This window comes from Grampus griseus (genome assembly GCF_964374135.1).
Source record: "Grampus griseus genome assembly, chromosome: 4".
NCBI lineage: Eukaryota > Metazoa > Chordata > Mammalia > Artiodactyla > Delphinidae > Grampus > Grampus griseus.
Window position 1 is genome coordinate 26,934,996 of NC_138997.1, and position 15,972 is coordinate 26,950,967.

Consider the following 15,972-nt stretch of genomic DNA (forward strand, 5'->3'; position numbering starts at 1 on the left):
AGTATGAAATACTCCACTTGCAGAATATAAAATTATCCATGTTTTCCTTCAGTACTTCTGTGATAGCAGAATTCATTTTGGAGGATCATAGGAGTTTGGATTCAACTTTCTTGTTTTCCAGATGGCTTCGCAGTTGTCACAATAATTTCTATCGAATAACCTATCCTTTCCCCACTGATTTGAAATGACAACTTTATTATATACAAAATTCTCATATTATTTGAATCTATTTCTTGACTTTCTGTTGATCTGACCCTCCATAAACAAATACACAGACCATTTTAACTACTGTAGCTGTGTCATATGCTTTACTGTGTGGCAGAGCTAGTTGTCCTTATTATTTATCTTTTCCAGAATTTTGCTGGCTGTTCTTTAGGAACTTAGAATCACCAAGTGGTATTTCTGTTGGGCTTGTGTTATATTCATAAAATAACTTAGAGAAAACTGATACCTTCAAGACGTTGAATCTCCCCACCCAGGGACGTTGTATACTTTTGTGTTTGGTTCAAGTCTTTACCCGCCCCACTCTTTTGGTGAGCTCCTGTAACATTTTTAAAGTTTTGTTTTTGGGGGTTTTTTTGCTTTTTTTTTTTCATATAGGTCTTCCTTTATTACATTTACTCCTAGAGTCAGGAATATATTCCTATCTGGTTAATGTTATCACTTATAGGTCTTATTTCTAAACAGACACAGTAATAAAAACTGTTAGCTATAGTTCTATGTAAAATATCATTCATTTTTGTTTTGGTTATGCACCCAGTTCTTGAAACCTTAGCAAACTCAAGAGGACCACAGCCACATAGCAGACTTGTTTTCAACTCCTTCTCCTAAGAAATATTTTTCTCCTGAAATGTTTTAGCATAAATGTAGAACTTACTAGATTTTTAGAAATCTTTGCTTCATGTTAGCTTCATCTTCAATTTTGGGAGTATAAAGCCTAGTGGTGTGATATCCATCTTAACAACTCTTACTGAACTAAAACTACAAAACTTACCTCCTAAATTCATTCCAGCTTGAAGACACTTCTGAAGTCTGCAGGCAGGACAATTCTTCCGTCGAATCTTATCAATTATGCAATCATTTCTTCCAGCACATAAATAGTTGTGTTGCCCTGAAAAAAATAATAAAGAACCGTTGTTACAATAAAGACTATTATATTAATATAAAGTACTAATATGTACAATCAGGTAATGAAACATCCTCTTTCCTGCCTTGAAATCTCTTCTTCAAAAAAGTAGAAGGGAAACATGATTTGCGAATAATATAGGTACAGAAATCGTCAGTTTCACACAGCTGAGACTTTAGGTTACAGATGATAAGCTTAATGTTTATTTCTAATAGGTTCCCATAGAAGTAAAGCTGCACTCCTCACTGTTTGAATTTCTTGGCATGTACCCTTTCAGGAGATGGTGCACCTTTCATTCAGCCATCACCCAGCACCAACCTAAACAAAGGCCCCGCTGCAGGGTGTTTTTTTTTTTTTTAATTTTATTGAAGTATAGTTGATTTGCAATGTTGTGTTCATTTCAGTTGTATGGCAAAGTGATTCAGTTATACATACATATACATTCCTTTTCATATTCTTTTCCATTATGGTTTATCCCAGGATATTAAATATAGTTCCCTGTGCTGTACAGTAGGACCTTGTTGTTTATCCAACCTATATATAATAGTTTACATCTGCTAACCCCAAACTCCCAACTGCTGTAGCTGTTTAAGCTCCTCTGCCTATCCACATTTACACATGTTATTTCAACTGGAAGACTTGCAAATTATACAACTAGAAATGTAGAATGATTTCATTTTGCATGCCAAACTGGCACCAAAATAATTCAGATGCAGAATATGCTTGGGGAGGCGGCCTCTACCGGCAAAATGCAAAGCTGTACCCTAGCTCTATTATTCATTTATGTATTCCAATAAATAGAAAATATCTACTGAACCTCCACTAGGGATCAGGCAGTATTAGACACACTGCGGAAACAGCAGTGAATAAGACAGACAAAAGTTCCTGTTCTCGTGACCCTACCGTGAGGGGGAGACAGTCAACAGACAAGGTAAGTAGGTAAAATGTACAAGTGCTGGACAGTAATAGATGCTCGGGAGAAAAATGAAGGGAAGGGCACAGGACATGGTGGAGGTGAGGAGGGTGTTGATATTTTAGAAAGAATGCAGGGGAAGCCTCGCTGGAAGGCGACTTTAAAATAAAGCTCCGAAGAAAAGGAAGGCGCTAACTATGTTGACATCTTGGGGAGAAAACAGAGTAGAGCAGAGGGAAAAGCAAACGAGGGAGGGCAGGGGTGGGGAGGAAACCTGGCATGTTTAGGGAACAGCCAAGGATGAAAGAGGGAAAGAATGAGTGAACAGTAAGAGGAGATGAGGAAAAAGGGCCAGTGTGACTCAGATCATGTAAGGCCTTATAGATCATGTTCAAGACTTGGAGTAGATGGGAAACCATGGGCCTAGAGGGCTTTTAGCTGACAAGCCACTTGATGTGATTTAAGTTTCACAGGATGGCTCTGGCCGCTGTATAGAAAACCGACTGCAGTGGACCGAGGACAGAAGCAGGGGGACTGGGGTAGCAGGCTGTCCCTATAATCCAGGGGAAGATGATGGTGGGTTGGTGATGAAAAGTGGTCAGGTTCTAGAGGCATTCTGAAGGTAGAGCTGCTAGAATTTGCTGACAGATCTGAGAAAAAGGGGAGCTAAAGAGGCATGAAGATTCTTGGGTGGAACAATTAGAAAAATGGAACTGCCGTAAATTAAAATGAGGAAGACAGTAGGAGCTCATGGCTTACGGGGAATTACCCTGGCTCAGTATCGGACATGCTAACTTTGAGACACTTGAGGTGTATCTAAATGGAAGTGCCTGCGGGTTGGTTAGACACACAGGTCTGGAGTTCGGGAGAGGTCTGTGCTGGAGATGTAATCAGCTTGTGGTCATTATTTTAAGCCGTGAGACTGGATGAGATCATATGGAAACTGGAAAGGGAAGAGGTCTGAGGACTGAGTCATGGGGTCATTGAAAACATGCAGAAAAGCAGAGGGTGTCTCACTGATGACTGTAAAACAGGGAACAGCTCTAAAGTCCTCCCTTCAGCCTAGTACCATCACACTCCCTTCGTCGAGAATTACTAAGTAAATTACAGCAAATACTCAATAAAAATAATGTGTACTGCCCAATGGTATTAAAATAATTTAATCTATAGCTCATTCTCGGTAACATTATGGTAAATATTAGTAATGATGATCACAATAAAACAACAGTAATAGAATAGGGAAATCTATCAAAGTGAAGAAATGAAACTCCACCATTATAATAATCTAATGACTTCTTAAAAAATGGAAGGCTCTTAGCGAATATAAGTAGGTGTAGGTAATTACACAAAGGCAATCGATACCCACGGTAAAGACTATAACCGATTAATATAACATTTCATGTTGCTGCACAATATCTTAAGAAGTTACCACTTTAAAAATAAAACTTCAAGGCCCTATTATAGCACTATTTTATGTAAGCCTTACAACAACCCTATGACACAGGTGAGGCGATTATTATTCCTATTCTTCACAAGAAGAAACTCACGTTAGAACTGGTAAAGTAACTTCCCCAAAGGGTGGAATTGGAAGCAGAATTCAGTAAGTCTGACAATGTTGCTGGGTCTTAAGGCCAGAGGCTTGTGTAAACATCAATTTGCAATATAATTTACTGGTGGTCCAACAGGATGCTGAAACTGCTCTTTGGAAACAACAAGCAAAGGCACATTCTTTGAATGAGGCCTACTCTATCACCCAGTATTTGCATTGGCAACCAGCATTATGTGTCTTCCTTCTATCATGGTGTGAAATTAAATACAAAACCAAAGATTTCATCTATAATTCACACTGAATTGAATAAAATTTAATGTCTAAAGAAACAACTTAATGTAACTTTAATTGGTTTCAATTCAACAATTACTTATTGGGAACCTACTATGTGTGCAAGGCCACAAAACATTTGCATCAGGGGTTGGGGTAGTCTATGGTTCTTTCCATTTCTGGTAATCTACAATAAAATGTGACAGCCTCTTAGTTGTAGGCATACAAGAATGCATAAGAAATGGTCACTGTCTAATGCACACACTAGAAAACTTTCTTTTCTGGGTGTTCAAAAACAGACTTCTAAAAGCTGGGATTGTTTCATGAGGATTTCTCTTCAGTAAGCACCTTTAAAACATTCAAGTTACTATAACAGCTGCAAAAAACTTCCTTCTAGGTACAATATATGAAATAGTATACCTGGTTTCTATCAGTCAGCGTGGTTGCAGCCACTGATTCATCTTCCACAAGCAGGATGGAGAGCTTAAGGGACAGCTGTGGGCATGTGTTACTAGTTTTCAGACAATTATCTGTCACTTATATTTTTAATTGTGTAAACATGAAAGACTTGAACTGCACCTACACAAACAGTTAATGTGTGCCCCATCCCTTAATCTATATTGAAAAACAAACCACCACCAAAAAACCGCAATGAAAACAAGAGAATGCATTTAGAAGATTTTAAAAACTTTTGATCATGTCCTTTTTAATTTTTTTTATTTTTAATTTTTTTGCGGTACGCGGGCCTCTCACTGTTGTGGCCTCTCCCATTGCAGAGCACAGGCTCCGGACGCGCAGGCTCAGCGGCCATGGCTCACGGGCCCAGCCGCTCCGTGGCATGTGGGATCTTCCCGGACCGGGGCACGAACCCGCGTCCCCTGCATCGGCAGGCGGACTCTCAACCACTGCGCCACCAGGGAAGCCCCATGTCTTTTTTTAAATACTGTGCTCTCCTAGTGTAAAAACAGCTAATTCAGAATAAGTCATACCCCAGGCTTTTGAGGGTAAGTAATTTTCTACTATAACATTAGTACTATATTAATAGGGCAGACAACCAGAATGCTGGGGACCAGACAGTGGAGGCTCTGAATAACAAGCTGGTGATGAGACTCCTGCTTACAGGATGTGAAGTCCAGAGCTGTATTTTAGAAACATTAATCTGAAGGTCATGTCCTAGATAGGTAGAATGGAAGTAGGGAACACTACTAACAATCTACTTGGAAGTTCTCAGAGACGGCCTCTTTGCAAGTTAATAGTTATATATTAATCAGAACATATAGTCACCGGAATAATCCTGTGGATTAAAAAAAAAAAATGTCGGTGGTAAAGGAAACAAAGATTTATTTCTCATTCCACTTATATGTCCATTTGGGGACGAATACCAGTTCTAGTAGTGGCAGAATAGCTTGAATCAGATAAGCCTCCTACAAAAAACAATTATAAACTGTCCACAAAAGCGGGGGGGAAATATTTGAAGGCACTGGGGAGAAACCAAAAGAAAGGAGAGGCTGGAGGAATACTGACTCTTGAAAAAAGAGAACCACCCTAGACATGATTCATGTTTGAACAGCTTTTTTTCCTAAGGGCCTTAGACTCTTACACCCTTCAGTGGAGGCTGGATGGAAACGCTGCAACATCTTCAGTCCTACTGGCCTGAGAAGACAGAGAACAGACTGTGGGACTTTGAGAACAGCTAAAAATTGAAGAAGGATAGATATTCTGGAAAGGAGGGGTGGACATATTAACTCCCCTCAAATTTTTGGCTGACCTGTGAACTGAGCATAAGACTGCAAAGAGTGAGAATCCAGGGGTGAAACAATTTAAGGCTTGAAAGAGGCTGAGCAGGTATTTCAGCTATTACTAATCACAGGGTGACAGAGTTTGAATCCCACTAAATCAGAAGGACACAATCAATACCTCAGGCTTTCCACTGAAATTGTAGAAGGTCCCTGCCTTTGGAGCAAATACTGTATCCTAGGATTAAGGCATTCACCTTAGGGTTAAAGGCACAGCCAAAACAGACTTACCCTAAAAAAGCATACAGCAAAGGCCCCATAAGTTCAAAGTGATTTGTCAGTAATTTCATTGATTACAGAACAAAACTCAATATTCTTCAGAAAAATATAACAGAATCTGGAGTCTCCAGGATGTCTAGAATACAATAATAATTACTAGAAAAATGCAAACCAGAGTCAATAGAAAAAGTCACTAGCAACAGACTCACAAATGACCCAGAGGTTGAAATTACCAGATAAAGATTTTTAAATAGACTATACTTGTTAGACTATACAAGAAAATATGAATAAAAGGGTTAAAGAAATAGAGACTCTCAGAAGAGATTTGGAAACGATAAAAAACAAACACAAATGGAAATTAAAGAACTACAAAATAATATCTAAGATATTTTTGGTTGAAATTAACAATATATTGGACACTAACAAAAAAAATCAGTGAAATTAAAGAAACAGAGATATAAAAACTAAAGCACAAAGAGAAAACATTAAAAGATAAAAGGAGGGCTTCCCTGGTGGCACAGTGATTGAGAATCTGCCTGCCAATGCAGGGGACATGGGTTCAAGCCCTGGTTTGGGAAGATCCCACATGCCGTGGAGCAGCTAGGCCTGTAAGCCACAATTACTGAGCCTGTGTGTCTGGAGCCTGTGCTCCGCAACAAGAGAGGCTGCGATAGTGAGAGGCCCGTGCACCGCGATGAAGAGTGGCCCCGCTTGCCCCAACTAGAGAAAGCCCTCGCACAAAAAAAGAAGACCCAACACAGCCATAAATAAATAAATAAATAAATAAATAAATAAATAAAATTTAAAAACAAAAAAAAAAGATAAAAGGAAAAGGCATCAGGGGCCTATAGGACAACATTAAGTAATTTAATGTATGTGTAGCTGGAGTTCTAGAAGGAGAGAGATAATAGGTCAGAAAAATATATATAAAAATTTCCAAATTTGACTAAAACAACATCCTACAAATTTAGAAAGCTTAGCAAATGCCCCAAGAGATAAAGAAAATCACTATGGCACAACACGGTTAAATTGCCGGAAGAAAATATAAAGATTCTTAAAAGCATCCAGAACAACAATGACAAAATTACATCGTATTAAGGGGAACAAGGATAAGAGTAATAAGTGAGGCCAGAAGACAAAATATAATACCTTTAAACTCAGAATAACCAATGGAAACATTTCTCAAAATGAAGGTAAAATAAAGACATTTTTGGATAAACTAAAGGTAAAAGAATTTGTTGCTAGTAGAATCACATAAGGCAAAAAAAGGAAGTCCTTTATGCTGAAGGGAAATGATACCAGAGAGAAATACGGATGTACATCAAAGAAAAGAATTAGAAATGATGAATAGAGAGTAAAATTTTAAAGAAATTTTCTTTCTTTTCTTAAATTCTTCAAAAGTCAAATTACTATTTAAAGCAAAATAAAAAATGTATTATGGTATTTATAAAAAAATAAAATGTGTATAAGTAAAATACCTAAAAACATAGCACAAAGGATAGGAAGAGATATAAATGGAATTTTACTGCTATAAATTTCTTACATTACACTTGAAATGGTATAAATTATTCAGGGTAGACTATGGTAAGTTAAGAGTACATTCTGTAATCCCTCAAGCAATGGTTCTCAAAGTATGGTCCCTTGCCAAGCAGCATCAGCATCACCTAAGAATTTAACAGAAATTTAAATCCACAGGCCTAATTCCAGACCTACTAACTCAGAAACTTTGGAGCAGGGCCTAGAAATCTGTGTTTTATATAACCGTTCAGGTGATTCTGTTGCACAATAATGTTTGAGAAATACTACCATGAAGCAACCACTAGAATAATAACACTAAGTGTAGCTCAAGGGACAATAAAGATATAAAATGGCATACTAAAAAAATATTCAACCCAGAAAGGACAGAAAGGGAAAAATGGGGGAACAAATAAAAGAGGAAACAAAAAGAAAACGAACGTCAAGATAAGAGATATAAATTCAAGTACAGCAATATTTACACTAAATATAAATGGTGTAAACACTCCAGTTAAAAGTCAAAGATGGCAGACTGGATTTCAAAAAGGCAAGACCCAAGTGTGTGTTATGATGCATTTTAAATATAAAGGCACAGACAGGGTGGAGGCTAAAAGATGGAAAAATATATGCAATAAAAAAATGCAAGCATAAGCAAGATGATGTGGCTACATTAAAGTCAGATAAAGTAGACTTCAAGAGAAAACCTGTCACAAAAGATAAAGACTATCACTTCATAATTATTAAATTAGGATATAACAGCCCTAAATATCAATGCACCTAATAGTAGAGCTTCAAAATTCATCAACTAAAAATTAGTCAGAACTAAGGGGAAAAAATGCAAATCCAAAATCATAGTTGGAGATTTAAAAACCCCTCTCTCAGCAACTGATAGAACAATCACTATCTAGAAAATTAGTGAGGATACAGAAGATTTGAACAATATTAGCAGAAACCTTGACCTAATTAACAGTTAGGTCACACAACTGCACAATACACATGTTCTTTTCAGGTGCACATGAAATATTCACTGAGACAGACTGTATCCTGAGCTTTAATACAAATCTAAAATTCTAAATAAAAGGATTGAAATAATGTACAATATATTTTCTGACCACAAAGGAACTAAATGAGAAATTAATAACAATGATATCTAAAAAAGCCCCATATTTGAAAATTAAGCAACATACTTCAAAAATTCTATGGGTCAATGAAGAAATCAACAAGGGAAATTACTGAAGGTTTCAAACTGAATGATAATGAAAATTCAACATATCAAACTTTGTTGCATACATCTAAAGCAGTACTTTTAGAATTTTTAGCTTTATATACTTCAATAAGAAAAGAAGAAGGGTTTAAAATTGATGATCAAAGATTCTACCTTAAGAAGCTAGAAAAAATAAAAACTAAGCCCAAAGCAAATGGAAGGAGTGAAATAATAGTGAATGAAATGAAATGAAAAAGAAAAAGGCAACAGAGAAAAATCAACAAAGGTAAAAGTTGGGTTTTGGTACATATTAATGAGGCAGCGGCAGAAAGTCTGCGAATTCCGTTCCACGTGTTCTCACCCTGGGCCCCAGGCTGATGGGGCAGCCACCATAGTGAGTATTGTGAGTCTCACGGCAGAGCAGCTATAGAATCTGACTTAGGAAATCTACTGCTCCAGCCCAGAGTGGGCAACTCATTCTTCATTGTTCAGATGTAGTCCAGTGACCCGCACCTAACTGCAAGGGAGGATGGAACTGTCATCTCACCTTGTGCCCAGAAGACAAAGAGCTGGAAATATATGGGGAACCTCACTGAAGACTACCTCCATGAAGGGGAAATGAGAACACAAAATTCAGCCTCCATATTACTTCCTCTCAGAAGTATTAAAATATTTACATTATTGCTTTTTTAGGGACAAATTAATTTTAATGGATGAAGTTGAGGCCTCTTTCCATAAATAGCTAGATTTTTCAAAACATTATTGAGAAGCTACCAGTACCTAATACATTTTTTTAAGAAAAAAAAAAAAAATCTATGGGCTATTTTAATAAAGAATGTAATGCAGTGACCACTCCACCCCTAAGTCCCCAAACCCACAACCCACTTTCTCAATGTCAGTACGCTAATATGCATACATACTCAAGAATCTGTACAAAAAATTAGAAACTAAATAATTTAAAACCTTATTGGGTAAATGCAAATATCCCACAATTTTCAAATTGATTGTATTTCCTCATCAAAATATAGAGTAAGTTCTGTCTAGTTAGCTGGTAGCAAGCCCTGTGATAGATACTCCAAAGAAAAAAATGCACAATTCCACAACATGGAGAGAAATAAAAGCTTAAAATAAATGGGATATGACAAAGATTCCAAAATATTCCTTTGAAATAAAACTTTTGTACAAAACGGCTGAGCCTCCATCTGTAGGCACTAAGGCACTCCACTGGAAACACTGTGGAGAATTAGTCTACAAGCTAATTGAGCAAGTAGAGATATGGTACAAACAGCATCCTGCTTGACACAGAGCTGCTACTACATGTATGAAACTCAGGACTTACATGTTCATACAGAATGTTGTATATAGACACAAACCTGCAGTCATGAATGTTCACACAAGACCTACTGGCTCCTAAGTAACTGGTTCACTAAAGACCCATACACACAAATCATTTCTGCCCCATCTCCAGCACCATACCTTTTAGATCCCCGCCTCTACCCACACACCAATTAAGAAAAAGAGCTCTGAGGATTTGCAAAGCAGCAGCAGAAAGGCAGAAACAGCTTAAACCAAGGTCAGAATCCCAGGCAGGATGTTTGTACCTTCTTGGTGTCCTAAAGTACTAAATACTTCCCCTGTAAGGTCCGAATCACCCTTCACGTAAGTTGGTTAGGTTGCCTTAAATCAAAACTATTACAGAGTCATTCAGATGTAAAAGCATCTTGTTTAAGAATGAAAATCTGTCCAGCAGGGCTCAGGGAACTCTAGTCACTCATCCATCTGTGTATACTAGCTCAATGCATCTCCTGCCTGAGGTAGTGGTCGCTTTTTGGAGAAAAGGAAGTCTTTCTAGAAAAGAGAAAGCTGTCAAGGTTACAGTAAACTTGGATGAGGCACCAGGAGGATTAGTTAGTACATGTATAAAATTGATGTACAGGGAAACCACAAGTACTCTGATCAAAAGGGAAATGCCTATAGACTTAAAAAAACCAAAGCCCAAAACAACCAAAGTTGAGTTCAAAAATAAAAAAACAAATCAGGGCTTCCCTGGTGGCGCAGTGGTTGAGAGTCCGCCTGCCGATGCAGGGGACACGGGTTCGTGCCCCGGTCCGGGAGGATCCCACATGCCGTGGAGCGGCTGGGCCCGTGAGCCATGGCCGCTGAGCCTGCGCGTCCGGAGTCTGTGCTCCGCAATGGGAGAGGCCACAACAGTGAGAGGCCCGCGTACCACAAACAAAAAACAAATCAAAAGTATCATTTTTTTCCAACTATGATATTGCTTTTAACTGTCAAATAATTCAGTGTTTAAAGTTAGTTTCATTCTTTAAAAAGTTACTGAACCCAATACAAATTATCTTTTAAAACTGTCAATTACTTTGAATTACTTGGGCTGGTCCCAAATGAGAAAATACAGATTGGGTGACATATGGATCTTGCCTCAAAGCATCTATAATGCTAGAATGGAAAAGGTGGAAACATGGAAGGCGGTAGGGAGAAGACAGTAGGAAGGGCACGATTTTGAAACCAGATACACCTGGGCTCCAATCCTACCTCAGTCAACAGGGAACTATGAGATTCTCAGCCAAGTTGTTTAATGGTTCTGAGCCTCAGCTTTCTGATCTATGATATGGACACAGTAATGCCTACTTTGTAGGTTGCTAAATGTAGGTTGCTATTATATATAAACAAGAAGCACAAAGCCTGGCCTGAGGTACTCAAAAAAAAAAAAAAAAAGGTGATAGTTATCATCCATCATTCATTTGGTTAGGTCTTAAAAAAAAAAATATGAGAAAATCCAAAGAACAAACACAGTCAACTCTTAAATATAAGTGAGTAAAGATTTTCCTGTGGGAGCAACTATGACCACTGAATTAAGGAGGTTTCTAGATGAAAAGGGTCCACTTGAGACACGACAAATACTACTCAGCTCTGATCTCATCTTCAAGCCTTAACTTTTTCTAAAGGCTGGCAAGGATGTGAGAATGGTGAACTATATCCTTTTAAGGTAAACACAGGACAAAAAGCCAGGACTCTCCGATCTGTTTGCAACTCAGCTAAGAATTCTACAGCAGTGTCCAAGACTGTAAGAGTGGTGTAAGATGCTGGCAAGTTATAACTCCCCTGCATTATTGTTCCTCATCTCCCCTGTCTGTTTTTGGTTACACCTTAACATCCAAACTCTTAAAAGTCGGTAGGTACACACGTTCAGTGGCAGAAGGAAAGGTGAACCCGGGAGACTGAATTCCATTCTGCCAGATGGGGGTAGCAGATACTTAGGGGCAAGCAGATTGAGGACCAAAGACCCTTGCAAAGAAGGAAAATAGGTCCTGGGATTAATTGATTTTATTGAAGTAGACTTGATTTACAATGTTGTGTTAGTTTCAGGTGTACAGCAAAGCGATTCATTTATACATACATATATATATATATATATTGGTTTTTTTCAGATTCTTTTCCTTTATAGGTTATTACAATATTGGGTATAGTTCCCTGTGCTATACAGTAGGTCCTTATTGGTTATCTATTTTATATATAGTAGTGTGTATATGTTAATCCCAAACTCCTAATTTATTCCTCCCCCCACCCCTTTCCCCTTTGGTAACCATAAGTTTGTTTTATGTCTGTGATTTAAAATGAGTTCCCAGACCATGATTTAATTCCATTCAGCAAAGATGTCTAAAGCAAGATATAAAGAGGCAGAACGTGGTCCATTCCTTCTAAGACCGTAACATTCTAAAGGCTGGGGAAATTTAAATGATTAAGAGAAATCACATGGGACTCTTGTGAGTTTAAAGGCGGAAGTGATTATATCTGAATGGGGAGATGCACAAGGCTTGATGGAGGAAGAAAGCATCTGACGTAAGCCTTGAAGAGTGTTGTGGATTTGAAACATGGAGAGGACAGGCATACAGGCACCCCAAGTCAAGGATGGGCACAGGGAAAGGCAGAGTCACAGTTCCATGTGCAGTGAGCAACTGGTCTGGTGGGTGGAAGCCCGGGAAGGCAGGGGTGCAGAGAAGGAGCAAGCAGCTTCTACGCACTCTGGTGACCAGAGGATGTGCAGGGGCTGCCAGTGCCACGGGGGCTCCTAAGCCCTCTCTTCCCTTCTGGTTTCAGACCCACACAGGCATGTACCTGCGGAATGCCCCACCTGAACGCCTGACACTTCAAACCAAGCTTAACGTCCCCACCACACACGCAGCCTCCTCTATTCCTTGTCCTTAAAGCTACAACCAGGAGTCACACCTAGAAGCCCCTGATCTTCCCTGATTTACACCCCAACCCCAGACATCCTCTATAATCAATTGATCACAAGATCCTGATGACCCTTCCCCCAAGTTTCTCTTGAATCCTCTCCATGGGCACCAGTACCTTCTCCCCTTATTTCAGGGTCTCTTGGTTAAACTTCTAAATTAGGAAGTTTGAACTCTTGCTTACTATTCGTATGACCTCAGACAAGTGACTCAACCTTTCTGTCCATCAGTTTTCTCCTTTGTTAGATGGGAATTACCCAGATGCCTATCATGAGTGCCTATCATGAATTACCTCATGAGTTCCCCTGAAGACTGATACACCACACACGGCACTGGAACAGTCGCTGGCCTCCAGTAAGGATCCAATGAATGGTAGCTGTTATCACTGTAGTATTGCTACTGTCACATGTTACTGCTGTTATCACACATTACTGCATATTATCTTCGTTACCTCAATGGACTTGTAATGAGTCTACCTGTCTCTACTATTTCCCCATTTCTAAATCAAAGGAGTCTTAAACTTCAAAAGCTTTCTAAAAAAATTAACTCTCGGGCTTCCCTGGTGGCGCAGTGGTTGAGAGTCTGCCTGCTGATGCAGGGGACACGGGTTCGTGCCCTGGTCCGGGAGGATCCCACATGCCACGGAGCGGCTGGTCCCGTGAGCCATGGCCGCTAGGCCTGCGTGTCTGGAGCCTGTGCTCCGTAGCGGGAGAGGCCACAACAGTGAGAGGCCCACGTACCACAAAAAATAAAAAATTAAATTAAAAAAAAATAACTCTCACACAGACCTCAACTTGTTAAAACAGGGAAAGAAGAGCTACTCTGGTTGAAACGAATGTAAGGGAGCTTCCCGGGGCTGGCCTCCACTTTGTACCCGTCAGTGGTCCACGAGGTACCCACTGGACCCCTAGGGCTCCTCTGAGCCCCCATCTCCCATACAGCCTGCGCAGTGATCCTTCTGAATCACAAATCTGATGAGCTCATCCTTTGATGAAAGGCCTTCTAGGGCCCTTCACTACTTAAACTCTCAAGTTCAAACTCTTACCCACTTTATTCAAAGTGACACTGGGCCTCCGGAGCACAAGGAGGGGAGATGGGAAGGTGGGCAGAGCTCAACGATGCTCTTAGCAAAACTTACTGCCATTTCGGGAAAAGTAAGCAAAGCTTGGAGCAGAGGCATTTGATACAGTAGCACTGGATCGTTACTTTCATTGGTGTTTTTACTCTTGGTGTTTTATTATTATTATTGGGATGAAAGACAATATATTTTGAGGTATATCTTAACAAAATGGAAAAACTCAGAAGATTGGTCGCTCTGTATATCTGTATCCCTGTTCACACGTACAGACACGTAGGTTGGTCCTGAATCACGAACACCGTCTTTAGAGACATCCTAAGGCTGCAGACGGGTCGTGCAGCCCGGAGGCAGGCCCCTGCCTGGCTGACGCAGGTGGGTGTTCAGCCGTACTTTGGGGCAGCACCTGTGGCACGTGTTCCCCATCAGCTCTTTTTCTGACCTCAGAAAGGAGTGTCCTATTCCTGCTCTTCTCTGACTCCACTGATCTCATATCCAGCGCTATCTGTGGATATGCACACTCTTTCAAGTCCCCAGCAATGTTCTGTGCCTCCAGCTACATCATCTGGAAATACTCTATCTCCTTTTCTTCCACGTGGGAGCTAAGATGAGGATGACTCACAATCCAGGTCGCCCCCTTTTATCAGGTAAAATACTAAAGTTCTCAGGTCAGATTAGATATGGAAAGGACCAGGTTCTAGAAGCCCCCAAACCATCATGAACACCTACAAATACCTTTTAGAATCTACACGAAAGAGGCGCGGAGAAAGAGGTGGTTGAACTCGATCCTATGAGCAGGCGCTTCACCAGGCAGGAAATTTAAGTGATTTTAGACTGAACAGAATGCCCCAAATTCCATGTGTGGAAAAAAAATGACTTCTCATCACACCGAATATTGACATTTGGCCCTACCCAGCATCCCAGATCCCTTCCCATGCCCTCAGAGAAGCTGTGCCCGGGGCCTCAGATCGGGTATCCCGGAGGGGACCGCTTCTGTCCCCACCCCCAGCCTGATGTCTCCTTCCAGGCGGAGGCAGCTGCACGGATGCCACACATCAGGCCCCTCTCCATCTCCTTTACTCACTCTGCCTTCACTAGTAAGTCTGAGAAGATCTGACTTGCTTGCCTCAGCACCATTCTCCTCCTCATGCGGGAGGGCTCCCTCAGGGAGCAGGTGCAGCGTCCAGGGGTGGGGGCCTGCCCTGACCCAGCACTGCCTGTTCTCGTATCTAATTTTTTTTTTTTTTTTGGCAGGTTAGAAAGTAATTTTGCTACATTTATTTATGCTCGTTCAGTCCCCCAAACATTTCCCACAATGTTATTGGATAAAAACTGCAGGAATATCACACAAATTATAAACTCAAGATGTGCAAATGTTTTTGTTTTTTTTAAATTTATTTTTGGCTGCGTTGGGTCTTCGCCGCTGCACGCGGGTCCCCTCCAGTTGTGGCGAGCGGGGACCACTCTCCGCCGCAGTGCGCGGGCCTCTCACCACGGTGCCCTCCTCCCCCCTGCTGCGGAGCACAGGCTCTATGCACGCAGGCTTCAGTAGTTGTGGCACGCAGGCTCAGTAGTTGTGGCTCGCGGGCTCCAGAGCACAGGCTCAGTAGTTGTGGCGCATGGGCCTAGTTGCTCCACGGCACGTGGGATCCTCCCAGACCAGGGCTCAAATCCGTGTCCCCTGCACTGGCAGGCGGACTCCCACCCACTGCACCACCAGGGAAGCCAGGGAGTAGGCCCCTCCCCCTGCCTTTTTTGCTCTTACCATTAAACCATATCCTTCAACCTATTTAACAACAAGAACAAAAAAGTTGATATTTTATCTTCCACCCACCACTTTGTTTTATTTCTCCGTTTCCTCAGAATCCAGGTGGGGAAAGAACCCCAGAGACCGGTCCTGAGACCCGGACCTCAACAACAGGGACAGATACCCAGTGGGCTTCCTTCAGGATCCCTGACTCCCCAGAACTGCAGCTTCTTAAAAGGCAGGGAACCCAGAGGATGTGGTCGCTGTGGAAATCCAACTTAGGGTGCAAGTCTCTTGATGACGGT

The 15,972-nt window shown here is 40.7% G+C and overlaps 1 protein-coding gene across 1 annotated transcript in view; it reads right to left on the bottom strand.

The window, feature by feature from the left end:
* The window catches only part of NR3C2 (nuclear receptor subfamily 3 group C member 2), a 364,942-nt gene that overhangs the window by 111,950 nt on the left and 237,020 nt on the right, over window positions 1-15,972 (bottom strand). Inside the window, exon 4 of the mRNA XM_082653045.1 lies at window positions 995-1,111. Coding sequence (XP_082509171.1) covers window positions 995-1,111 — 117 coding nt within the window. The remainder of the gene's footprint in view (window positions 1-994; window positions 1,112-15,972) is intronic.